General features: G+C 40.1%; 1 protein-coding gene and 1 non-coding gene across 3 annotated transcripts in view; both read left to right on the top strand.

Annotated features, from left to right (window-relative positions):
• Positions 1-27580, top strand: part of CDON (cell adhesion associated, oncogene regulated) — a 101076-nt gene that overhangs the window by 61588 nt on the left and 11908 nt on the right. For both annotated transcript variants that reach the window (XM_073808004.1, XM_004319203.4), the window contains 8 exons: positions 113-241; positions 3620-3823; positions 5405-5586; positions 6071-6176; positions 10923-11045; positions 14206-14427; positions 16435-16685; positions 19618-19697. In XM_073808004.1, coding sequence (XP_073664105.1) covers positions 113-241; positions 3620-3823; positions 5405-5586; positions 6071-6176; positions 10923-11045; positions 14206-14427; positions 16435-16685; positions 19618-19697 — 1297 coding nt within the window. The remainder of the gene's footprint in view (positions 1-112; positions 242-3619; positions 3824-5404; positions 5587-6070; positions 6177-10922; positions 11046-14205; positions 14428-16434; positions 16686-19617; positions 19698-27580) is intronic.
• On the top strand, positions 6860-6932 carry TRNAA-UGC (transfer RNA alanine (anticodon UGC)). Its single transcript has one exon. It is a non-coding gene; the product is annotated as a tRNA-Ala (tRNA).

The following is a 27580-nucleotide window of genomic DNA, read 5'->3' on the forward strand; positions in this document are numbered from 1 at the left end:
GTAACGATAAGTTTATATATTTATATCTATATGCCAGGTGAGTTTCATAGTATCTTTTCTTATTTATACATAGATGCTTATATTATATTATATTATTATTATATCTTTCTAGAGAAAACAACATCATCCAAAAACACTCAGGTCTCCTCTCCACCTGTCGGCATCCCTAAGCGCCCTGTTGTTTCAGAGGCTGCAGACAACTTTGGAGTGATACTCACAGATCCTTCCAGGCACAGTGGAGGTAAAGAGAAGACCCTTCATTTATTCATTTTGCTTGTTTTCAGATGTAACTGACCTGTTTCAGATTATTTGGGGGTGGAGTGGCACAGGGTGTTTGTTTACTACTCAGATTATATACTACCATACAGCTCTTTTAAGTTCTATTTCAACCATTTTTTAAATGTCCTATATTCAGATCTTGGTAACCCAGTACAATGGTTTGTATTTAAACTCAAATTCAAAATGTTATGGTACTAAGTTTTTATAACTCACAAAAGGAATTTTTCTGTCTCCTCTTGGCAAGGAAACCAAATTTACATTTGAACTCTGAACATCTGACTCTTTTTAAAAAAAATGATTTGTCAAAACGTATGATGGTACCTAGAGTAAGATTTAGTTTTTTTAATTGAATGGACTACATGGCATACTCAGCATTATTGTTATATCTTACGGTTTTTAGATGCCATAGCAGTAGAATTTTCAAAAGACTTCTTTTTAGTACTTAATCACACATGAATTCTACTGTTACAACATAATGTGCTTTTCGTGATCTAGGGAAGGCTTAACATTTTATTGCTGAGCTCTAAGAATTTTCAAGCTTCTCTTCCCTATTTTTATAGTCTTCCATGCATTGGTTTCAGACAAAAGCAAGCCACAACATTTGAACACCCTTCTGGAGCACCTCTGCTTCTTCAATATCATGAGCTGCTTTTTCTTGAGTCCTTTTACTTCTGAGGAACCTTTCCGCTTCCTTAAGCAGAGATAGGAGTGTCAACTTCATAGGTATAAAACTGACATCGGAAGAACAAAAACCTTATGACTTAACACATTGTACTAAATGCTGGAGCAGCAGAAATAAAATGAGTCTTGCACTTGGAGAAGTTTACAGTATAGTGGATGTTACAGACAATTAAACCAATACCAATATAGTAGGGAAGACAGACAAATTAACCCATAACAGTGATTTTGATTCCACCCTTGTTGTTGTGAGGTCAAAAGAGAAATATCTAAATCACTCACTTGGTAGGAAGGAGGCCCAGTGGTGATGAGGGGCATCCTGATCTAAGCCTCAAAGATAAGAATGTTACCGCTGGATGAAGAAATAGGAGAAGGAGTTCTAGGCAGAGACCCCTCCTTGTGCAGAGACAGATGAATGACATGTTCTATTTCATTTAGAGATTCAGAGATTTTATTGAGCGTGACTGGTTGCTGTGTGAAGTGATGCTACAGTGGGGAGGTGGGTGGGTGCCGTATATGATGTACTTAAAAATTTAGTCTTTCCCCAGAAGCTATAAAGTAGCCTGAAGGATTTTAGAGACGGGATAGGAGGAGTGGCAGCAGGTAAGGCTTAGAAATAAAGATAGTGGCAGTGTGAGTGGAGAAGGAGGACACGGGTGAGAGATAAAGGGAGTTGAATCTACACTGAATGAGAGGAAGAACTATGGTGCCTTGGGCTTGGGCAACTTGGACCATTTACCAAGATAGGTAATAAGAATCTTTAGGTGAAGATGGTGGATTCTGTTCTGGAAATCATGAGTTTGGAGTTATCCAAGCAGAGATAACCATAAAGAAGTGATTTATTTAATCTTCACCACCTCCCTGTGAGGAAGGTTAGCATAACTGTTTTACAAATGAGGACCCTGAGACTCTCAAGGGGGTTATGCAGCTCGCCTAAGGTCATCCAGAAAGGTCATGGTCATGCACCATCCAGAAAGCGGTGGAACTGCTGTTCACAGTCAGATATTTGAACGCCAAGAGCAGTATTCTTTCTTCTCTCTCCTAACAGTCACACACTATTTCTTTTAGGTATTGACGATATTCTCCTCAGTAGAGATTTTCCCCTAATAACTTTCTTTTTCTGTTTGGTCTGTGGTATTCTTCGATGAGTTTTAACCTCACGTGAATCAACGTAGGAAGTTGTTTGGTTATCTGGTATTAAAAAAAAAGAGATTCACTAACACTTCTATTCATTCTGTTTCCATTGCTTTCTAACTTGAAAGGAATACTGTAAGTATCATGCCAAGTTGCCTGCTTTGAATATGTTCCTCTTTTTATCCATTAAGCAGTTTATTTTTAAAATGCCACAGTTTTCTCCATGCAGGTACCATATGCAACATTATTTTGTTCTTGTGTATTGGTAGTCAGATTGAAGAGGTGTTGAGACAGAGGGTTGTTGCTTGAGGCCAGGCCCAGGCTGGACAGAGACAGGGCTCCCTGAGTAATTCACCAGAGTAATGTAACCATGGCCCAGAGTTGGTCCTCCTTGTTTTAGCTCTAGAAACTTGATTGTTAGCATGCCAAAGGAGAGTTGGTCTCTTGAGAACCAGCTCACGCTTACAAAATTCACAGGTGATTAATGTAAACTGAAATGGGCAGTTTAATGTAACTGTCATACAGACCAGATTGTTTCTATCTGCATCCTTTCCTTTAGGAACCAAATGGGAAGCCCCTTATAACCACAAGATTGCTTGGTCAGCAAGAAGTGTGAGGTACACGGTTTAAATGACTGATGAACTCACTGCTGAGGTTTCCACCTGCCACAGAATTGAAACCTTCCCATTTGGGGACTAGGACATACCCTCCCCTCGGCAGTGCTAACCAAAAACCGCCAGACATTAGTCCTCTGACCCCCTTTTTCTACAAGGTCATGTGCGTGATCACGTGGATTACCAGTTTCCTGATAGCACTTGTCTCGTTACTTAACTGCGCATCCTGCCTTCCTGCTTTCTCTCCTCCCATTTTTATTAGTATTGATATTATTGGTTAAGTTTTATCCCTATTTACTGCTAGCAGTCTGTTTTTTGGAGTAGCATTCCCACAAAAGTAATAGCTACATTACTGATTGTTGATAGGCTACCATAGTAATAGCTAATATAATAATCTGTGGACCGTTTGCTGAATATGTTTTCTGCAGCTTGGATGGGTAAAGAAAAACATTTAAGTCACACATCATTTTGAAAATTTGCCATAAATTTTAACCACAGTCAGACTTGAAGCACCAGGTAATAATGACGTCTTCACTGTTTTAGCCAGGAATCCAAGATAGCATGGTCATAATGATCATACTCATTAACTTTCAGTGTTTCAGAGCTAATTATCAAATTTATAAATTTTGGGGCTTCCCTGGTGGCGCAGTGGGAGAGGCCCGCATGCCACACACACACAAAAAAATTAATAAATTATTTCACTCTTCCTTCCTTCTGTGCTGTACTTGGAGATTTCATTGCCCATTAGCTTTTAACAGAGGACTGGAGGGTAGTCATAATACTGTTAACTCTGGAAAGAAGTTTGGTGAAGAGCCATTAAGACAATGATGTTTGGGATTTATCCCTTGCAGTCCATTTGAGTCATTCTTGTCTCTGCTGCCGCGGATTATTGAAATGAATGTTTCCATTTCCAGTCCCAGAGGCACCTGATCGGCCCACTATCTCCACTGCATCAGAGACGTCCGTCTATGTCACTTGGATTCCTCGGGCAAATGGGGGGTCTCCAATCACTGCCTTCAAGGTCGAATATAAACGGATGCGGACTAGCGATTGGCTGGTGGCAGCTGAAGACATTCCTCCTTCCAAACTCTCTGTGGAAGTGCGTAGTTTAGAGCCAGGTAGTAATACGCAAACATTTTCTTTTAAACTATCAGTGCTGACTTTAGATGCAAATTCTTAATAATCTCATATTCTTCTAATTGTTAAAGTAATATGAGCTTATTGTATAAAAATTTGAAAATAAAATATAAAAAGAGAATAGTCACCTGAAACCCACCCATCCAGAGATAACCATTGTTTATATTTTCTTGTATTTCTTTCTAGTCTTTTTTCCTTTCTAATACAAACCAGGATCGTGCCATAAATATTATCTTGTGACCCCTTTCCTCTATATTATATCATATGCATTTTCCAATATCATTAACAATTCTTCAGAAACTCAATTTTTAATAACTGTGTATCTACCAAGTAAGTACACCATGATTTTCTTAACCATTCATCATTTCTGGGCTTTAGATTATTTCTAACTGTGGATAAATAGAAACAGTGTTGTGGTGACATCTTTGTATGTGTGTGTGTTTGTGTGTGTGTGTGTGTGTGTGTGTGTGTGTGTCTGTTTTGCTGTGAATGAATATTTTAAGAGAAAAATTGCTTATTTGACTAAAATCGATCTGATGATACATCTGAGCATGGTTAGACCCATTGCTTTATTTGAAGCAATGAAGACGAGACAACACTAACACCTCTTTGTTCTGTAAGTTTTGTTTCAGCAGCAGGGGATTCCCCCAGCCTCCCCAGTGTATGAAAGAAATTAAACTGTAAAAGAGAAAAGCAGTAATCACAAGTCAACTTTCTTTACTTTTATTTGTTTAGGTTTCATGACCATTTTTGTTGATGGACTTTTAAATGTACTTTAGTAGCAAATACCTGTGTTTGTCTAAACAGGCAACATGACGAGCCCAGGAACATGTAGGTACAGTTGGGAGAAGATGGCAGTTTTAAATATGGGCAAAGCTAAGGAACATTTTGCAGACAGAAAAGACTGTCTTCAGATGCCCAGGGGTTATTTTTGAGCTTTTAGGCAACTTGCTTTAGGAGTCTAATTTATTCTTTAGATTCAGATTTTCAGAAACTCACAATCCTTAGAGGTTTTTTTAAGTTCTTAATATCTAATCCAAACAGATACCTTCTGTTGTAGCTTAAATCTGCTCCCCTTATCCTATTATTAGCGGGAGCAGAGTGACATCTGCTATCACCCACACAGTGCCTCTTCACAAACGTATTCACCGTATTAAACTTCGCTTCAGTTGTTTCTTTCAAAGGGAAAAGAACCTAGTTTTGAGCACAGATACACCAGCTAGTCCTGTATTTGGTGGGTATGACTTTAGAACAGGATGTTGAAAGAGTAACGTGCTCTTTCCCATTTTCTCCCTGCCCCGTTCCATGACGGACATCATCCGTCTCTCCCAGTGACTCCCAATAAGGTCTTGTAATCTTGAACACACTCAGTGAACACATGCAATACCAGTGAATAGGAGTTGGCAACTGTGTTGAAATCTATTCACCATCTAGGCTTTCGAGGATGTTGTTGTTATTGTAGAGAGATACTTAAGCACAATTGTCGTATTTTGAATATTGTCCTTTCAGATGTCTTATTATAGCTTTAAAAAAATTATGGTTTTCTTCCCCCCCGCCAAAAGGTTCAACATACAAATTTAGGGTCATTGCTGTCAACCATTATGGTGAGAGTTTTCGGAGTTCGGCCTCTCGTCCTTATCAGGTGGCTGGGTTCCCCAATCGTTTTTCTAACCGTCCAATAACTGGACCTCACATTGCATACACAGAAGCTGTCAGTGATACTCAGATCATGCTCAAGTGGACGGTAAGTAAAACATCTTCTCTAATGAGAAGAGTTTCTGATTTGGCCATGTTAATTTAATATCTTGTGACACAATACTATGAACGGCAAATTTTTGAACTTTCAAGTAAGGGGAAATTGAAGGGCACAGATATTTGTGTAAGAGCACATGTTATAAGGGGGCAGGTTTAAAAATAAAATGATTGTCTCCTCAGCTCTCATCCAAGTGTTAACTTAATCGCCTTTTCACGTTTTATTCCTTTGGAACCCAATGTACTTTTATGTCTTTGAACCTGGTGAGATATATTGCTTTATTTTTGTTTAGCCCTGCAGTAAGCTAACATACTCTTAATACCTCTGAATACCTTTAAATTAAATTTAAAATGGCCATCAAGGATGTTTGCAAAATGAAGCTAAAAAAATATTGCCACACAGATAAATAAATCTTAATGGATGTGGAAGTTACATTTATTTTTGTCTTTGACAAGTCTTTGCTTCTCTTTTCTAGTACATTCCATCAAGTAACAATAACACTCCCATTCAAGGATTTTATATCTATTACCGGCCAACAGATAGTGACAATGACAGTGATTACAAGAGGGATATTGTAGAAGGTAAGTTACAAGGACAAGTGGGAGTCCTAATAAAGGAGCTTTGGAGGGAGAGGGTTTATAAATATTATGAAAAACATTATCCCAGGTTAAGATAGAGTAAAAAAATGCAATGGTATATGTACTATTACTTTGAATTTTTCCCAAAGAAAGATAATTTTTCCAATTTAGTGCAGTGGACCCTTGAAGCATGGGGGCGTTAATCCTCGTATAACTTACAGTCGGCCCTCCCTATCCAGGGTTCCTCCACATCTGCAGGTTCGACCCACCACAGGCTGTGTAGTAGTGTAGCATTTACTATGGAGTATCTGTGTAAAAGTGGACCCACGTTGTCAAGGGTCAACTGTATATATACCGTCTTACATTTGCTTAAAGAAACAGTCAGTTACGAAAGAGTGGGGGAGATATGATTTGTCAGTAGTTCGTCTGAAAAAAATTTTTCTGTTTTGTTTAAATGAATAGTGGCCTGAATATAAAAATCAATTACAACTTCTAGCTATATTAAAAAAAAGAATGTCTCAGGCAACAGTTCCATTGAAGTCTGTCCTAGAAAGATCACATCTTGAGCGTGTTACCCATTTTTAGAGATGCTGAGAAGTTGAATATATGTAGAGAAGAAAACAGCTGAGAGCACAAAGCCTGTTGAAACTGCCTTTTGACTACATTTAAAATATAATCCAGGGACTTCCCTGGTGGTCCAGTGGTTAGGACTCCGCACTTGCACTGCCAAGGGCCCAGGTTCAACCCCTGGTTGGGGAATCCACAAGCTGCACTGCACAACCAAAAATAAAAATAATTAACTAATTAATTTTAAAAAAAGAAAGAAAGAAAAAGAAAATATAATCTGGAACTTTGCCCGTGGTCTGAGGGCCGCACGCGGTCTGGCTGGCGCCTGCCTCACCTCCACTATGTGTCACGCACTCTCCCTTTCTCACCGTGTCTTCCATCACGCATGGGCCTTCTTTCTGTCTCCTCGTGTGCACCAAGATCTTTCCTGCCTCGGGACCTTGACACACGGCAGTTCCAGCTACCTCCCCCAAGGCTTCATCTAGGACCTCCACTTCTGTCTGTTGTGTGCTTGAATGTTCCTTGCTCAGAGAACCCCCTCCCGTTGACAGGAGATGCCCTTGTGATTTCTAACCATGCGCTTTGTGTTCACTTCATACAGTTTATCCTAGTTTAGTTGTGTGTATGTGTGTGTGTACGGAATTATTTGCTTAAAGTTTGTCTCCCCCACTAAATGTTAACCTCCTTGTGGGCAAAGGGCCTTCTTTCCCACAGCTGTGTCCCAGGTCCTACAGTGATGAGATGTTTGGTGTTTATTGAATGAAGGAATGAATGAATGCTTGGAGTCCAGAAAGAACAGTGGAGTGTCTGGGAATGATCAGACTGGAAAAAAGACGACGAACCAGCAACAGGACAGCTGTCTCCAAGTATTTAAGGACTAGGATGTTTAAGAGGAACTCAACCTGTTGGGGTGGGAGAGGGGGGCTACAAGGGAATTTTTTGAAGAAGAACCCTCCAATACTGCATTTTTAACATGGTTCTCTCACAAAATAATAAGCTCCCTAATTCGGGAGGTGTTCAGTAGAAGCTGGGTGCCTGTTTCTCAGTGATATCTTGGAAGGGATTCTTAGTTTGGGAGGAAAGCTTCTTCCAAGGTCTTTTTTTCACTCCAAGATTCTTCTTTTTTGAAATATTAATCTCCTAATGGATTGTGTCAGAAAATCGTCCCAGGCCAAGGTTTCTTTCCTCTGAATTCTTGACGTCAAATACTGCCACATAGTTTTTTGTTACAAGTAGTTTTATAATAAATTACTTTTAATATGCACCATCACATTTCTTGAAATGTTGCAGCATTCCTTTTACTGTTTATCCAATGGAATTACTTTTGTAATATGATGAAAAATTTATTGTCTAAGTTTTAATACCCAGCATAGTTTTTGAATGAAAGAGTGATTGTTTCTCTTCTTAATCTGGAAAAGTAGGAAAGAAACGAGTCCCCCAAATCTGCTTTAGACGTTAAGAGTTGGGGAAATGTGGAAAGATCATTGTTAGTGGCAAAAGGATTCTGTGAAGTTGAGATGGTAGCTGCCTTGAGGGAGCAGTGGCGGGAGGAAGCATGATGGGGATGGGGGAGCCAGGACCCCTCTCTCTCTTCGCCTGGGTGCTGGTCCCATGGCTGTGTTCTGCTCGTGAACATTCAGCTGTACAGTGATGGGTACTTTTCCATATGCATATTTTACTTCATAAAAAAGCTGTTTAAAAAACAAAATGGAAAGAATTGTTAGTGACTGGTCTACACTTTAGTCCTGGCTCGGTCTTCATTTTAGTTTATCTGGGTTAGGCGAGTGGGGCTCTCAGATTTTTATTTTTCAAATCTTTTGAGAGAGGCTACACTTTTGTTAGAAAATCATTGTAAACAAGGCAAATGTCAGTGAAATGAGCATCCCTCTCTGTCTCCATGTGTATCACTCTCTTCCCCACCCTTCTGGGTTTTACTCTAGAAACAATCCTCTGATAAAGAGTTTCTAAACTATATTCTCTAGTTAAATCTTTGAACTTTTGCAGACTTGAGTGATGTGACTGTTGAGTGTGGAACTGGGAAATTGCTCTAAAGAAGACTTTGTTTTCACTACAAGCATCTGTACATGTGAGCTTTGCCTTGTGGTTCACAGAGAACTTGTTTATGACCGTAATAGATGGAGCAGTTAGATGTTTAAGTGGGCTTCACTGTGCTGTGTAATTCGCTCCTTCCTTATTTTCAAGTTTATGCACTTGAAATTCTTTTTGTGGCAGTTAGAAACTATTGGCTTGTTTTCCCAAAGCGAGGAGCAGAAGTATTTATCCTTTGTACCTGAAGTTTTCTTTAAAGTTTTAGATTACTTATGTATATTGACTCAAAATTGTTTAAGCTTTGAAACACAATTACATTGTTAAAGAATACAGTAAGAGAAGAGCAATTATATTAAGTTATCTTATCTTCTGAATTAGGTTCCACGTTTAGATAAACTCAACGTTTCCAACATACTATGTCTTCGTGATGAATATTTTAATCTTGTAAATTAAGTTGAGTTCCAGGTAAATCAAACTATCAGTCATCCTGATCTTTAAGCCTGTGCTTTGGTTTTTCACCCTTTCTAAAATATTCTTGGAGAAAAATCTGCTTGCTAAGCAAAGGATATGCTGGTTGGTTGATTTTAAACCTAATAATGCACTTAGGTGTCTTATTCATCAGTGAGCCCTAAAACTTTCTCTTTGCCGATATTTCCTGTAATTGGAATAATTACCATAACACGGGATGTTAATCTAACAAAATATGTATTACTTTATTCTCTCTTATTAGAAACATATCAGAAGTTTAGTTTAATTCCATTTTTTTACTAGTGCTACGAAAGGAAAACTTCAAATCTAGTGTAATAATTATTCAAGCGAATGGTGATAGGTGAGTGGAGGGCTGGGAAAGACCTAAAGATATGGGAAAAAGTTGAAGTCTTTTAGAAAAGTTTTTGGAATTTAAAAATAGATCTGTTCCTATCTCAGGTAGATTTTGAGGCAAGTTTCTTTTAGGGTCCTCTTTACACTTATAAGTGGGGCATAGAATTCAGAATTCCTCACTTCTTGAGCTCTTCATAGTCCCTTGATCCTAAAACAAGCAGATTCTCTTCCTTCTAAAATATGGGGCTTATAAAATATGAACGAGGGGCTTTGTGTTGGTGTCCTGGAAGGGCGTCAGGGTGCTTCCGGGTCAAGGTGTTTTTGTCTGTGTTGACTTAGAAAGGATCCCAAAGCTATTGGTCCTGTCAGCCAAGTAGATATGACTTGTGTGCGTGGATTGGTTTGGTTTTGTTTTTCTTCCCCTTTAATCGACTCTTAAATCAGTTGGTGGTATAGTTGAGTTTCTAAGAAACAGTGGAAACAGGTTGAAGAGGTGTTTTCTAAGAAGGATTAAAAGTGTCTGGCAGAAGTGTCCCTGTTTATTAAAGTTTGTCACAGGTCCACAGAAGTAAAAACGGAGAGTCATTTATACTGGAGTGTTCAGTTTAGAAGTGTTTCTAAATGAAATGCTGGCTGCGCACTATGGATAACAGAATCATTCTGTTAGAGATGCTTGTGTGGTTTGGAGACCCTGGTGCAAAAGAAAAGAAATGGTGGGAGCGGTAGCCAAGAGTTTCCCATAGTAGACTTTGCTTTCTGACTGTTCTCGAATTCAGGCATTCATTTATATGTTGGATCATGTTGTGTCTATTACAGTGGAATTGAGAGTTTCATTGAGGCCTGTCTTGTAAGTGGTCACTTGTTCTGGGTAAGGCACTGTTTTCTGACCTCTTACGTGGCATTGCTTTCTGGTTAGGTGGACAGAGTGATTGACTTGCTGGGCTGAAGTAGGGGATCAAAGGACTTGAGGTGGTTTTTTTGTTTTGTTTTACTTATGCATAAAATTAACATGTATTTTATGAAGGACTTACTACTAATTACTTGTAATGAATCAAAGTCTGCCCACACACAGGTAGAGCTTTAATTCAGTTTCTCTCTTCTCTTTACCATTTTTTCATGCCATGTAATAGAAATGCTATCTATCTGTTGTGCATTGCTAAAATATTTATATGAAGTACACTTTTATCGCACAAACTGACTATATGCTGGTGGCCGCTGCTCCAACCTCATTTCAAAATTACGAAGTGATTTTATTGACACTGTTGTTTAGGTTGTGGGTTGTAAAGCTCATCTTTTATTTTTCCTTTCTAGGTTCAAAGCAGTGGCACATGATAGGCCACCTGCAGCCAGAAACCTCCTATGATATTAAAATGCAATGCTTCAATGAAGGAGGAGAGAGCGAGTTTAGTAACGTGATGATCTGTGAGACGAAAGGTAGGGGAGGGGTCAGAATTAGTGCTTTTCTCCCTGGACAGAACTAGAGTTCTGAACTCTGGATTATTCCTCCTGACTGTCAATATATTTACTAAAGAAACTTTGGACCATTTTTTAGGTGCGTCCATTTAGACTGTCCCAACAGTCTAGCCTTCTGTCGGCTAGAGAACTTGCCTTAAGAATAGTTTACATAAAGGCTTCCCTGGTGGCGCAGTGGTTGAGAGTCCGCCTGCCGATGCAGGGGACACGGGTTCGTGCCCTGGTCCGGGAAGATCCCACATGCCACGGAGCGGCTGGGCCCGTGAGCCGTGGCCGCTGAGCCTGCGCGTCTGGAGCCTGTTGCTCCGCAACGGGAGAGGCCACAACAGTGAGAGACCCGCGTACTGCAAAAAAAAAAAAAATAGTTTACATAAGCGTTCATTGTATTCATTAACTTCTGTGTGACTCTGAGTAAGTCATTTCTTTTTTTTTCCTCCATGAAGGAACAGAAATATTTGCTGACTAATTATCTGAGACTGCTGTGAGAATTAGAATCCTTAAAAAAAAAGTATAAGGGTGTTTAAGGAAAAGCACTACGTACGTTTAAAGTGGTTTCTTGAATGACAGATACGTATAACACTACCTACTCGTTCAATGAAGCGTAGTAAAGTTCAGAATTAGTCGATAATTCTAAAGTGAAATTCTCAGCTCTGCCTGCAGACATAGATTAGCTGTAAAATATTACCATCGTTGAAAACAGAAGATACCACACTTGGATAATAGAAATAGCCAAAGTAGAAACAGGCTCAGAAAGATTGAATTATAAAGCTAAGACTCGGTTTCCTTGTTTAATTCTGAATCATGTGTCTTCTTGCTGCAAATCCCACATATTAAATTCACATTTAAACATATATACACACAGACCTGTAGACTTACCTTGAATTTCACTTGTTTAGCATATATTTGAGTACCTTTTTGTACTGAACACTGTGATATGTTCATGAGCATTTCTTACTTGCCTCCAGAGTGCTGTGAAACCTGGAGCAAAATTACATAAAAATGAAATTTCTCATCTCTGTTCCCAAGACATTTAAGAGTCTAGCCAGGCGGAACATAAAACACAGACAATAATGTGCTAACTGTGCTGTTTTTAAGTGTTATTAATTTTTTTTGTTTGTTTGTTTGTTTGTTTTTTGCGGTACGCGGGCCTCTCACCGCTGCGGCCTCTCCCGTTGCGGAGCACAGGCTCCGGACGCACAGGCTCAGCGGCCATGGCTCATGGGCCCAGCCGCTCCGTGGCATGTGGGATCCTCCCGGACCGGGGCACGAACCCGTGTCCCCTGCATTGGCAGGCGGACTCTCAACCACTGCGCCACCAGGGAAGCCCCAAGTGTTATTAATTGACTTTGCTGGGGAATCAAAGGTTCTACCTACAGACTTTCAGATCAGTGAAAAAAAACTTTAAAATGTTAACTGTTCATACTGAATGAGTTTCTAATGTGTTACACAGTCCCAGCCTGTTTAAGTAGAACATCTGATGCATGATTTCTCCTTTTAAAGAAATGACTCAGAGTTCTTGCTGTGAACAACAATTGTCTTATCTTTAGTAATTCAGTACATATTGGAGGCCAGCCTCTTTCCCCCCCGCTTAAAGATCATAGACTGTCACGACTTTCCTTTCGTTCTCTGCTTTCTCTGTATGGTTTTCACCTCACATTGCTCATGTCATGCTCCTGCTGTCTCTTCTTATTCATGTTAATGGGACTGTGTCACTCACCATCCACTGCAAAAGTTTCTGACATCAGGGAGAGGTTGGCAACTGGTCCTCAAGCTTGGTGGAATTTTGAATACATTAAGAGTAAATAAAGAGTGAATAAACCTGACGGACTTCCCTGAGTAATCATGGTATTTCATGTGCGATCTGTAACACCCATTTTTGTCTCAGAAACTTGTTTGTTGTCTTTGGAATTGTCAGGGACCTTAGAATTGTATAATTCAACATACCACCCAAAGTAGAAATTTCCTACAGAGACTCTCTGCCAGGTATTCTTCCAGCTTTCAGTGATGGAGAGCTCTTTCCTTGGAAAGGCAGCCTCTCGTTGACTGATTTCCAGCCCTGTTCTGCATAGTTGAAGTTGCTAGAAAAGAGAACCCCAATAGAATGTTTGTTGAAGTAGATTTTTTTAAAGACAAGAGAACCCCAATAGAATGTTTGTTGAAGTAGATTTTTTTAAAGTAGATTTTTTTTACACTCTGCTCCTGTAAGTTATTAGGATAACAGGAAGTATACTATAGTAACTAATAATAATGAGAAAATGGATTGAACACTGCCGCGTGCCAGGCTCCATGCTGAGAGCTTTACTCTTCATGACAACCTATGATGGGGCTGTTATTATTATCTCTATTTTCCACCTGCAGAAACTGGTTCATGGAGGTCAAAGTCTTACAGCTAAGGATAAGTGATGGAACAGGTTAAAAACCTGGGCAGTCCGGTTCTAGAGATCCGGCCATCGACCACTATGCTCTACTGCTTTTCTATGACAGTTAAAGCATCAAGGGCATGTTATTTGGGGACAGAGAAAATGGGGTTTGTGTCCCACCTGTTATTAGCTTTTGTGGTCGCCATTATCCAGAGGACCAGTGAATTAGGGAAGAGCACTGCGTCTATGTGGACTCCAGCATTTTTGGGTTTGGGAAGTTTAATATTATGTGTGAGGTTTTCGGAATCGTATAGATTTGTTCTAGTAGTCCAGAGTCATGTCTTCTAATATTTTTCACAATCGAGAGGCATAAAATATCTAATTGTGAGTCTCATTCAGCTCAAAGTATATCAGATCGAAAGGAGTTATTGTCCCATCTGTAAGTTGAAATAGTTTTATGTCAACTCTTTGGGAGTCTTCTGCAAGTACAATTGAGCAGATAATCATATAGCAGCTTGGGTTAGACCAAGTGCATCTGTGTCTCTGATCTTATAATTTCTTTAGAATTTGTGACCTAAAACCTTGACATTAGATTTTTAAACTTTTGAGCCCTCTTTGTGACTCACTGGTGGTCAGATCATCTCAGTACCAAGCGTAAACAGACTGGCTTGGATTCCTAACCAGACCTCCTTCGGAGAGTAAACCATTTCATGGAGTCTGTCTTCACTCTGACATCATGTTTTCCTGTATATTTCAACTAGTGAAACGGGTTCCTGGAGCTTCTGAGTACCCTGTCAAAGACCTGAGCACCCCTCCAAATTCTTCGGGGAGTGGAGGAAATGCTGGGCCCGCAAGCAGTCCCGCCAGAAGCAGTGACATGCTGTATCTGATCGTCGGCTGCGTTCTGGGTGTAATGGTGCTCATCCTCATGGCTTTCATTGCCATGTGCCTGTGGAAGAACCGCCAGCAGAATCCCATACAGAGTAAGTCATCCATCAGTGTCTCCTTCCCTTTTTCTAAAGATCAGTAGAGAAAGATTGTCAGAATAAATATTGATTCCTAACACGTTCACGTATGAGTGTCGTGGTATAAAACACATTCGATACTCTTCATTCAGTGGAGGTGACTTTAAAACAGTTCTAGCTGTAAGCCAAAGTAAGTGGAGCATCAAATTAAATTGCCCAGGAGAAATAAACAACAAAGCCCAAACTAAGCAGGTCTCTATGTAAATAGCTGACTTAGTGCTGGGAAACTCTGGCTCTGTCGGACCACCAAAGAGGAGGAGGACTTGAAGCGTGAGCTTTGGAATTGCTGCAGGAGCCCCTTCATACGGGTCCAAATCTTGTCAGCGAGGAATGGAAAAGGCATGATGGAAAGGAGGGTAGTGAAGACTTTTCTAAGTTACTGTCCTGGGATGACACAGATGAAGGTACTACAGTCCTGATTCGGTACTTAATGTACTAAAACTTCTGCAGAGTGGCGTCCCCACCCCCAAACGTGTCCAGTAGTAGGAGTGTCCGAGCTGTCAGTGATGGTGCATTAGAACCCTGTTCCCTTTTCTTTCCCCATTTTTCTTCCCCTCACATTCCTACCATTTCTCTTCCCTCAGCTATCATAAAAGAGCACAGTCAGATCAATCAGAGTCTTTAGTCTCTGCTGGGAGGAAGTATTTTGGTTTCCTCTTTGGCCCCAGGAGAAAGAGATGAGAAAAGAGCAGAGGAAGACCCCAGCCGTGACAGGCACTCGAGCAGCTCTTAGCCGGTTCCTGCCCGTGGTCCCTTTTTAGTGAACAGCTCGGGGTGGGGTTGGGCGGGGAAGGGGGGTAGAAAGTGATGTATTTTTATTGCCTTGGCGCCTCCCAGGAGATAGGCAGGGAGAGAAGTGGTGGCGGTACCAGGCTGAAAGAGCTGGCCATCCCTTGATTGGGTCTTTTTCTAAATGGTTTTAATGTCATTGACTCTGAGTGTGTGAGAGTGCGCTGAACCATTAAAAGAAGAGTATTGATCTGGTTGTCTGAGTGAGATTAATCTGGCTAAAGTCATTTTCCTTTGTGACTTGATAACATGTTGAAAGATGGGAGTTTATGACGGTAATGTTCATTCCGTCGTTCATTCAGAAGATACTCGTTGGCTCTCTCCTGTGTGCTCTGCACTGTGGTGGACAGTGCAGGTATAATGCCCTCTCCTTATAGTTTAGTGGAGAAGAGAAGCAGGTATACTGATAATAACACACCTGTGATAATAACACACCTGTCATAGGAAGAGGAACACCTAGTCCAGTCTTGGCGCCTCCAATACCTGTGAAGAATCGATCGAAACTCTGACAACGAATCCTGTGCAGTTTAGATAATATACTTTCTAAAGGACATTTCACTTTGTCTAAATATATCTGGTAGGTGTGCCTCTGGGAATCAGATATTTGAGGTAGTTGTTGAAATGCTTTTAATATAAGGAAAGGGAATAATTAGCCTTTTGCCGTTGGTGCCTCAAAACTTCCAACTTGGCTGTAATAAGCAAAGAACTATATGAATAGCGAATGTTTCCCCAACCCCATCCTTTTACTTAAAAGTGGTGTTTATTGCTTTTTGAAATATCCTACCTAAACTTATCCTGTTGTACAATTTCTTTCAGCACTTGGAAGCACAGGGGAATTTAAACACCTTTTCGTTGTGTTGCCGTTACTTTGATAGTTTCAGCTTGCATAGTTTACTAATTCTCTTTTGAGTAATTTCTCTCTGGTTAATTTCTCCTCCCATTAAAGAGTCATAACTAACTTACAGTTCCTGGCTGACTCCACCCTGTAAAGGAAATAACAGCAATAATTTTATTAAAGCATATCTCACAGGCAGGCTTTAAGCGAACACTTTTTTAGAGTATTTTATTTTAGTATAGTTATAGTTTATTAAGGGTTTAATTAATAAAACTTCCTAAGCAAGAAGAATTGTCCGTTTCCGTATCTTACCTTTTCTTTTTGTTGTTCTCTTTTAACAGAATATGACCCACCAGGCTATCTCTACCAAGGGTCAGATGTGACCGGGCAGATGGTGGAATACACCACTCTGCCTGGCACAAGCCAAATAAACAGAAATGTTCATGGAAGCTTCAGCAATGGCTGCTCCCATCTCCACCATAAGCTCCCCAGTGGAGTCAGCGGGAGCTTAAATGGAGGACTCTACTCTGGGCGCACGAGCTCTCTAACCAGGACACGTGTGGATTTTGAACATCCTCGTCATCTAGTGAATGTAAGAGACCCAATTATAAATAAAAGCGCCCCTGTGCCCCACGGTGCCAGGATACAAGAACAGGCCCAGCATGCGTGGTTTTTCCCAATATAGAAACCTCACAGGTTCACTAGAGTGGACGTAGCATGTATCACCGGCAGCCCCTTGATCCAGAGTCATGTTTGGAAGCTTTCTATTATCAGGCAGGAGTTATATTAATCAATCTCATTTATATTTTTTAATTATTTGGCACTGGAAGTACAGGACCAGTAGCAAACAGACTGGAAGTTATTCTTGCGATGAAGCGGAAATACCATTGAGCGTGGACCAAACCAAATACTTTAAATTTGATTTATTTAGAGCAAACTCTGAAAGCTCATATGCTTAGACGAGTCAGGCAGATCTTGAAACTGAGTGAAGCAAGTTGGGGATGGGACAGAAGCGGTGGAGGCGTGGGAGAGTTGTGCACTGTCTTCAAGCAGCGGCCCGGTTCAGCGCCCATTGTTTGTATGCAGAGCTGAGGGCCCCGTGTGGCCTGGTCTTCTGATTTTTCACGACATCCGTAAATCTAGGTGAAATCACCAGATTTTTTTACACGTTGGCAACTAATTCCAGTTTTAGAAAGCGTTGGGTGGGCCATGCACAGCATGTCTGCAGGCCACCAGATTGTCACTTCTGACCCCCTGTGAGGTTTTTCTGATTTGTTTTGCCCCATATGTGTTTCTCTGGTTTATGTTTTACAATATTAGTATTCTCTAGCCACAAGGGGTGATAAACCTTTAAAACTACTATATTTCAGGGATAACCAGCTGATAGAGTTTAGTTTTTGAAATGAGAGTAGAATGACGGACGTATTTTAGATTTGTGCTGGCGAAAGAGATCCTCTGCACTAGGCAGTTTGATTTATTACATCCTTTGGATGTGCATCCACATTATTTTTCAGTCAGATAGATAATATGTTTAGTTGGTCGATTAGGCACTCGTTTATGTTTTTGTCATTGTTCTGATTACAGATATATTTGCCCGTAACCCACAATGTGCTAAAGTTTGGAGAAGTTTAGAGATTTTTTTTTTTTAATCTTCAACAGTAGTAAAGGTTTATTAAAATATTACCTTTGGAGAACAAAACTATAATATATATTTGTATCTAAAAGCTAGAAATCTAATGGCTTTCCTGTGACCTAGCTTTAGTATGTCATAGAAAAAATATTTAATTTGCTTTAGTGCATCTCATTACCAAACGAGAATAATGATTTCATTATTTTGTGTGGAAAGACATGGCTTATATTCAGACTCTCTAAACTTTTTTTGTCACCATTCCTAGTCCAAACTACTAACATTGTCCAAGAAACTGAAGGAGAGAGCATGACGCTTTGAACAGCACATGCTGTTTCCATAAGAAGAAAAAATAACTCTGATGCCTGCTTTAGTATTTGAACACAGTACTTTGTGTTTTTTGAACAATGAGTTGCTATTTAAATGAGAGTTGCCCCATTCAGTGTACAATTTTAGAGGTTATCCTCTGTGATCTTAACTCATTCATTTTCTTACTATTCTCTTTTGGGAAGGTGGACATAGGGACATATTTTATTTATTTATTTTATTATTATTATTTTTTTTTTTGCGGTACGCGGGCCTCTTACTGCTGTGGTCTCTCCCGTTGCGGAGCACAGGCTCTGGACGCGCAGGCTCAGCGGCCATGGCTCATGGGCCCAGCCGCTCCACGGCACGTGGGATCTTCCCAGACCGGGGCACGAACCCGTGTCCCCTGCATCGGCAGGCGGACCCTCAACCACTGCGCCACCAGGGAAGCCAGGGACATATTTTAAATGCTGTTGATCATAAAAATGATTGAATTAACTGTAATCCGTTTAGTGATTCAAATAAATGCATCATCCTGTAGGTTGTTAACTTCATTTTTTTCGGAAGCTTTGGAGTTTATCCTCATGGACTGAATGTAGCATAGGAATATTCTTTCAAAGTTTTCTTTAAAATTCCTATTGCTAGTTGGCTCAGGAATGTTGAGAGAAATTTTCGGTACTTTTGGTTTGCTTCTATTCTGGCTGTTGTTATGAGATGAATGGAAGTGGAAAGTGTTCTGGGGAGAAACGATTGCCTGAACTTTTCCTAACCTTGAAGGCCTGTTCTGAGTCTGGGTGCAGTGTAACAGCCTCCCTCACCCTTATCAAATTCAGTTCTGCTGTTTTGCTTTCGAAAGCAGAATTTTGACTCTGACCATAAGGCTGGTTCAAGCCCTAACTTCAGTTTTGAAGAGCTCTTGCCATCGTATATGTCAAGTGAACATTTTACAATGAGGTATGTGTTAATCTGGGCATTTTTCTTAATTGCTGGGCAGTTTCCGCCAAAAGCAACAGCAAAATATTAATACTCCGCTCCAAGTCACCGCTGGCTGAGCATCTGCTCCATCTGGAAAAATATAACATGTTTTAAGACTTCGTCTAGTCAAGTGAACAGACCTAATCGAAATAATTACAGGAAAATGAAGATGGGTTTATCTTGTGACATCATTCAAACAGATTTCCACCCTGTTTCTCCAACTGGCATCCCATAAAATTTTTCCATGACTGCTAGGAAGGTAAAAATAGATAGGAGGTTATAACGCATAGAATATTTTGGGCCCATTAGATTTGAAACACTGAAGGGAAGTGACTAAACTTCTCCCTTCATTTACTTGCCTCTTTCCAGTACAAACATACATGCAGGAAACATAGGAGTTAACTTTTTGGAGAACACTTTTAATATTGTGCAGCACTCATTTGCGAATACAGTAAATAGTGATAAACGTAACGTGGCTCAGGGAGATGCTTAAAATATACACGTAGCCATTTATTGTTGGGGCGGCTTTTACATTTGAGATGATGTGGTTACGAGTCTGTGGCACCTTCAGCACTCTCTCTTTTTCTCTTTTTCCCTGTACTTGCTTCCTGATAAGGGTGGTGGCCTGTACACGGCAGTACCTCAGACTGACCCGATGGAGTGCATTAGTTGTCGAAATTGTCGGAACAACAATAGGTACGTTGCTGTGTTTGCACAGGTGGTTGTGAATAGTTATGTGGCTCCCTTTGTCATTCTCCCTTCAGCAAAGGAAGTTCTTACAATTTTACCTAAGTTATAAAATCTCAGAATGTGGAGTCTTAAGTTGAAGGCTGTTACTCAGTTTTTGCCCCAGCTTTATAATTTTTACCTTACTGTGCTTTGGTTTCTTTAGATATATGGACACTATTGATGACTTTATTTCTCACTGAGATACTTTTAAGAGGTTTGATGTTTTTGAAATCTTTGAATTAGTGTCATTCTCTGCATACAGACTTTATCTTTTCTCACCTGTTCTGTTTTCAGTAGAGTTCTTTTCTATGCTATGTGATATTTTATACTCTCTATTCTGGATGAGAGCATGTTTGAATGTTAGGGGAAAAACCCTGTGTGTATGGTAATGTTTTTTCATAGTAACATTACTGAAATTTTCGTATCAGATTATTCAATTTTTAAAAAATCCTTAAAACCTTAAGATAATTAAGTAGCATAATCTTGCTTTCTTTTAATTTCTGTTTTTTTTAATTAAGAGTTATATGTACTCACAATACTTCAGACAAGATAAAAATATATAGAGTGAAATGTACATTTAAATTTTGACAGGATATTCAGAAAGCTTTCATGCCAGTTCTCTATGTATTAATCCCAAAGGATTATCAAATATTTTGTTGTACTGAAGTTGCATCTGTCAGAAATCTCAGTTCTTTCTCTTACATAATGATGGTGTTTGATTACATGGTCTCAAAAGTCCTTCCCAACTCTAAAGCTCTGCAACTTAAAAATCATATTATGGTTAGTACATAAAATACCTGGAGTATGGACTGGAGTTTGGTTATTTCATTACTGAAATGGGATTTGACCCATATTTTCTAAAACGAATTATGAAGTTAACAGTTGCATCTGGGAGTTATCAAAACCAGAACTTGAAGAAGGAATCGGTCGACCATTGAATTAAAAGTACATTGTTTCATCATGTGTTTTGAGAGTTGCAGAGCAAACGCAATAAAGCTTTCTGGAGATTTTTTTTTTTTTAATCATTTACTTAACCCATCTTAGGGTTTCTATATTAGCAAGAGCCATCTGCCTGTCTTGTGTACTAAGATTTGCTTGTTACACTTTAAAATTCTGTATGACCCTAGCTAGATTTTAAGATGCTCATAACAGGGAAGCTACAGTTTTGTCCTGAGCTTGTCAAAGGCTTTATCACAACTTGTTAGGAGCATGCTAAAGAACTGGTAAAGATGGTTTATACGCCTGGTAAGTAATCAGATGGACTTAATTAAAACACATCCTTTGTGGTTCCTGTGGCCATCAGCAAATGTGATTCAACCCAGACGTTAGAATGATGGAATGAGCGGACCTCAGGTCTAAGAATAAGTAAACGTAGGCTTTCCCACTGCTTAAATCTATGATCTTGGGAAAGTTATGTAATCTCTCTGAGACTATTCCTTATCTGAAAAATGGAGAATTGTCCCAGACAGTGTAAAATTGCTCCCAACATACTCTGATTATAGATTTTGGTAATTTGCTGCTCGTCATCTTTATAATGAGGTATCATATCCTGGTACCAAAAATACATCCCATTTCCTTAAAAGAATTTGAATGACTTCTGCCATCTTGCATTCATGGCCATTTTTGTACGTGTGAGCCTGTGTGTATGTGGCATTTGGGGGGTTTATTATACATGGTTTTTTTTCCCTTTAAGACAGTGGACAATTATACTTCTATTGGTTTTCAAGTTAATGGCCTCTTGCATTTCATGTATGGGGGTTTTATCTGGGAGCATAGGTGAATTCTCTGCAGCCTGAGAAAGCCAGCTTCTGTTTCTCCCTGGCCTAAATCTTCTTCCTACCTCAGAGTCTACCTGTTTAGGGCAAACCTTCGCTTACCTGCCTTGCCTCCGAGGTTAGCCAAGTGGCTCATCTGGCTTCCAGGAGCGCTTATGTGGTTTTGACACAGATGAACATCAGTAAGTACCTATCTTCAACTCTGCCAAATTGGAATCATTAAATCGAAAGCATCTAACTCATTTAACGTTGCAACTGAAAACAGGAATCCCCTCTCAAGATCCCCAAGATGGCAAAATTTGTAATAAGCTTCTAATACTGAGAGGCAGGTGATATATCATGTGCTCCCCAAATATGCACAATTTTCGTCAATTTATACTTTTAGAATGTCGACATTATCGCTAAGACTAAATTTGCGTTTCCTAATGCCAACTGAAAAGAGTGTGTACACAAAAAGAGGAATAATTTCAGTTAAGACATATGAGGGCTATCCAGGGGATATTTTAGAGTTTTTAGCTCTTCAGTCAAAAGACACATTTACACTAGCCACTGGAATAGGTTCTGAGGTGTTTCCAGGCAGAAGGAATCACGAGTCGTGGAAGGAGGAAGGATAATGCTTACATGGGGGTAAATAGTCTAGTTCAGTGGTTATCAAACTTCAGCACACACTAGAATTAACTTGGAGCACTTGTAAAAACACAAATTATGAGGCTCTACTTAAAGAGTTTGTGAGTCAGTAGGTCTTGGGTGGGGACGGAGAATTTGCCTTTCTGGTGAGTCCCAGGGCTACTGGTGCTACTGGTCCTGGGACCATGCTTTGAGAAACACTGACATAATTTAGCTGGAGAAATACAAATAGAGGGAGCAGGATATAAAACTGGAAAACCAGTCTGAGTTTATATCATGGATGACTCTTACTGTCAGGGTTTACTAGTTTATTTAATCAACATTTATTGAGTGCCCACCATGTCCTAGGTACTGGCCCAAGCCCTCCCTCCAGAGAGCCAACAGTTAATAATAGTGACTCACAGCCAGAGCTTGAAGTATAATGAGTAGAGTTTGAAGAAGCACATTGAATCTTGTAGTTTTATATTTAAGGAATAGAAAAAAATCCCTATTGTTTCTGTAATATACAATACAGGAGGGATGTGAGATTTTTACATTAATCAAAAAGGGGGATATGGGTTAAGTGTTGAGAAACACTGGGCTTAGTGGCACAATGATGCTTTTGAAGATTTTTAAGAAAGGGAGCCATCTGTGCAAGATGTGTATAATAAGCTGGTTAATGGTAGTAGGCAGGACGCTGGTCGGATTGGAGGGAGGAGACCAGTGTGACTACATGTGTAACGAAGGCCTTAGCTTCACGCGAGGAATGGGGGTGGAAAGGAAGAGAAAAGTGAGATTCTAGAGCTGGAATCTTTAGGACTTGGCCATTGACTGATTGGGATCTGGGAAAAAATGGGAGATTCAAATGAGTAGAAAGTTTCAAACACGAATGACCTGGTAGTTGCCATGGTGATAGCCATATACATAAGAAACTTAATAAAATGATATATGGAGGAAAGTTGATGAATTTGGTTTGGGGCTTTTAGAGTTTCAACTGCCAGTTGGGTATCTAAGTCAAGGAGACACAGGAAAATTCTGGTCTTGGGTTCAGGGGGTAGATTGGGACAATGATCTCTATATTTCAGAGTCATTTGTATCAAAGTGATAGAATTTAAGAATAGGTGAGATCACCAATGGAGACAATAACCGTGGCAGTTTGATTATTTTTATATATTTAATTATTTAAGGTATTTGTTTGCTTTATTTCTTACGGCTTTTTTTTTTAAGCTTTTGATGTGGACCATTTTTAAAGTCTTTATTGAATTTGTTACAATATTGCTTCTGTTTTATTTTTTTTGGCCCCGAGGCATGTGGAATCTTAGCTCCCCGACCAGGGATCGAACCCACACCCCCGGCACTGGAAGGCGAAGTCTTAACCACTACACTACACCACCAGGGAAGTCCCTATTTCTTAAGTATTTAAAGTGATTAGACATCTTTTTTATAATCCTCTCTTTTATTATTTTTTGCTTATTGCCTTGATATATCTTCAAAGAGATGAGGAAAGGGGTGTGAAAATCAGGAGAGTGAAAGGGAAAGAGGATTCATTCATTCATTTATTCATTCAACGGACATTTGTTGAAGGTCTACAGTGGACCAAGATAGGTGCTGAGGCTACGGTTGTGAGCAAAACAGGCATTGTCCCTGCCTTCACTGAGCTTATAGTTTGATGGGGAGACATGTCTTTTTAAAAAATGACATAATAATCATAAAAGTGAATATATAATTAAAACTGGATGCTTTAAAGACAAAGTAAAGAATGTAGTAGAAAGGAAAGACTTCCCTTTTGCTCTGAAAAATTTGGAAAACTAGGTAAAAGAGGATGGGGATAGGTTTAAAGCTTTCCAGGCAAAGGCAAGGTACCATTTGTGCAAAATCTTTAAAGCAGAATGCCGGAATCCTCACAGAACTTAAAGAAGGCTAATGTGGCAGGAACCTCGTAAGCGAAAGGGTCAGAGGTAGAAGATGAGTGAAATCAGATGGTACGGAGCCATGGCGAGTCAGTGAAAGATTTTAAGTAGAAGAACATTGTGATAGAGCACTCCTGGAGGATAGAGTTTGGAGAATCCATTGGATGGCGCAGGAAAGGATACAGGGGACCAGTTGGATGGCTGTGGCAGTAGTCCAGATGAGAAGTAGTGCACTAAGATAGCTACAGTAGATACAGAGAGAAGTAGGTGGGTTGGAGAGTTTTAGGAGGTGCAGTTTTTAAAAAAGACATGAGTAATTGTGTGAGGAGGCAGCAGAGGGGGAGGTGTCAAGGATGGCGTCCAGGTAATTGGATGCCGTCACTGAACGAGGAAACACTGCAGGAAAGAGCTTATACCTGTCTACCCCTCACACACCTGGGAGTCATCCCCTTAGACCCCGGGGGTGCCTCATCAAACTCACCTTGACCCAGGGCAGCTGTCTTAGTCCACAGGTGCCTGAGAACTGACGAAGGCCTTTCCACGTGGAATCTTGCCTGCACTGTGTCTTGCCACCCCAGTTCGTTTTTTTCTGCCTTCTTAGGTTTAAACTTGAATGTATTTCTTAGAGTGGGCTTTTAAGAAGCAAGTCATTGCCAACCTTAGGCCCCTTTTCTCATCTTTCTATTTTAGTCATAGAAAAGTTTGCTTTTCTTGTCTAAACTGGCACATTGACATGCAGATTTGACATCAGATAAGAGGGGCGTGTGCACTCCAGCAATCTGCGGAGTTTTATCTGCTTCTAGGGCTTTTGTGGCATTTGTAGAAGACCGCCTGCCTCACTGGGTTCAGTCCATGTGAGCTTTTCAGGTTTGAGAGTAGCATGTAATAGCTCCCTATATGAACAGCTAGAAAGAAGCATATTTAATGAGGCTTTTCAGGGAGGCAGCCCCCTACACAAGAGACTCAGCTGAGAGTCTTGTGCAATTTGGGCACTGCAAGAGTTAAACAGATTTTAATCAAATAGCTTTCTATCCACCTCCTCTCCTCAATTCAAAAAGCAGTAGTGCAGTTCTGGATATGTAATCAAACGGGGTTTGTCAGTTGCTTGGCTAGTTTAAGGGGAAGGGACTGACATTAAATCTGCTCTGTTTACCATCAGTCTTGATAATCTGTGAGAGAGTAGAGGGGACACTGATGAAATTCACAGATGAACAGAGAGGTCCCATCAGGAGGGAACAAAAAATTAACTTTAAGGGTCCTAGAGAGATTGGAAATGGGCAGGAAGTAGCCAAGTAAAAATCAGCTTGGAAAAATGTATATAATCCATCTGGGAAAAAAAGTACTATCTATACCTGGCTGATGGTCAAGAGGAGAAATAAAGCTATTCGGAATAGTGCTTTAGAACACATAGATATAAATGACCTCCAGGTTTTTACATAATGATCACCTTAAAAGTCTGTGTATTGTTGGGTTTGGGGGTGCTCTTTCACCAACTTGAAACCTTCCACTGCTGTCAGATATACGCAGGTAAAAGTAGTGTCTGGAGATGAATATGAAAACATTTCATGATAGTCATAGTTCTTTCAGACCTAGAGTTTGGTCTGCCCAGTTGGTTTGTTAAGTATGAAAACAACTGCTTATCCAGGACTCCTGGACTCCTTTCCTGCAGCAGGTTAATTTGTTATGACTAAACCCATCTCCTATATCTGTCCACTCAGCTACTTCAGAACTAGCCATAAAACCAAAGGAAGGAAACACGACAAAGCCTAAGATTTGGATTCTCTTCCATCTATGGTAATCAGTCTGATTCCCTAAGAAAAATATTGAAAGAACTATGTCTAATTTCTTTAATTGATCAGTACCTTCCTTTTGAGTTACATATCTCCTGCTTTTGATACGGAGACCCAATCCTGTTGTCAGGGAGTCACATGGTTAGACTAGTACTTTTGGTCTTTTATTTGTAGGATTGTGTGTGTGTGTGTGTGTGTGTGTGTGTGTGTGTGTGAACTTGCCATGTTCAGTAATGCACTCAGTCATTTATAGTCACCCAACATGTTGTTGGGTGACAGTCACCAAGAAACTAATTCCCAAAAGGAAATTCCCACTGCAACATCCAACCAAGAGTGTACGGTGAGAATGGAGAACCTTTATGGGCCCTGGAGGAATGGCATCAGGGTTCTGTTGCACAGTTACTGATGACTTCCCCAAAATAAGGGCTAGGTCAGCAAAACAACAGACACAGGGGCAAGAGGAAACAGCAGGGGTGAGCCGAATATTAAAACAAACCACCACCAAAATGAAACCGTTTCAGAAGAAGTTCATGAAGCACATTCACGAAAAGAAGTATCACACATCCAAGAGGCTCATGGGTAGTTAGTCCCTGCCCTCCAGGGATAATCAAAAGAGGAAACTTAAGGCAAAATGTATATAATTATCTAATCAGAGTTATTCTGCACATAATCATGCTTAACAAATATTCAGCTGTGTAATCAGAAATGGGATACTTCTCTGCAAAATATTTTAGAGGTGCTGTGTAGTTTTACTGGAATGTCCAAAATATGTTTAGTCAAATACTAAAGCAATGTATTCTTTCGAGAACAATCCTATGCTACTATTCCAATTTCTTATTTCCTAGTCTGTGCTATTCAGATTGTTGGTGAAAGAATAGTTTATTTTTATGACACTATAATAGTCATTCTCCTATCTTACAGGTTGGTCAGACAGGCCTCTCCTGTTTACTAAAAGATATCTTAGTAATAAACTAACAGGTCCCAGACTACCTGAATTCTTGCAAAACAGCACAGATTTTTGTATGTGGCATGATGCACAGAGTTCTATTTACTCAATGTTTTAAAATTAGGAAAAGTCGTTTCATTGAGCCAGAGACAACTCAGTGAAAACTTTCACCCCACTTTAAGCCAATAATAACTGCAGTTGAAAGATTGTTTGAGAAGCCTAAGATAGTAAAATTACAAGCTCTTTGTATCGTGTAAACTGTAAGATGTGCATTATAAGAGCATCTTTTTTTTTTTTTTTTTTTTGCGGTACGCGGGCCTCTCACTGTTGTGGCCTCTCCCGTTCCGGAGCACAGGCTCCGGACGCGCAGGCTCAGCGGCCATGGCTCACGGGCCCAGCCGCTCCGCGGCATGTGGGATCTTCCCGGACCCGGGCACGAACCCATGTCCCCTGCATCGGCAGGCGGACTCTCAACCACTGCGCCACCAGGGAAGCCCCTATAAGAGCATCTTAATGAATGTGATACATTTGCAGACACAGACATTTGCCCTTTTCTCTCTCTCACTTGTTATAGATTTGGGTCTCTTACATTTACGTATATACAGGTATTATTTTTGTGATTATCTGATTGCTTTAGAAACTTTAGGGACTTCCCTGGCAGTCCAGTGGTTAAGACTCTATGCTTCCACTGCAGGGGGCATGGGTTCGATCCCTGGTCAGGGAATTAAGATCCCGCATGCCATGCAGCAAGGCAAAAATAAGTAAATAAAGCCACAGTTTTTTTTTAAAAAAAGAAATTTTAATTAAAGCGTTATCAGTAAAA

The sequence above is a fragment of the Tursiops truncatus genome, chromosome 8 (genome assembly GCF_011762595.2).
Source record: "Tursiops truncatus isolate mTurTru1 chromosome 8, mTurTru1.mat.Y, whole genome shotgun sequence".
Lineage (NCBI taxonomy): Eukaryota > Metazoa > Chordata > Mammalia > Artiodactyla > Delphinidae > Tursiops > Tursiops truncatus.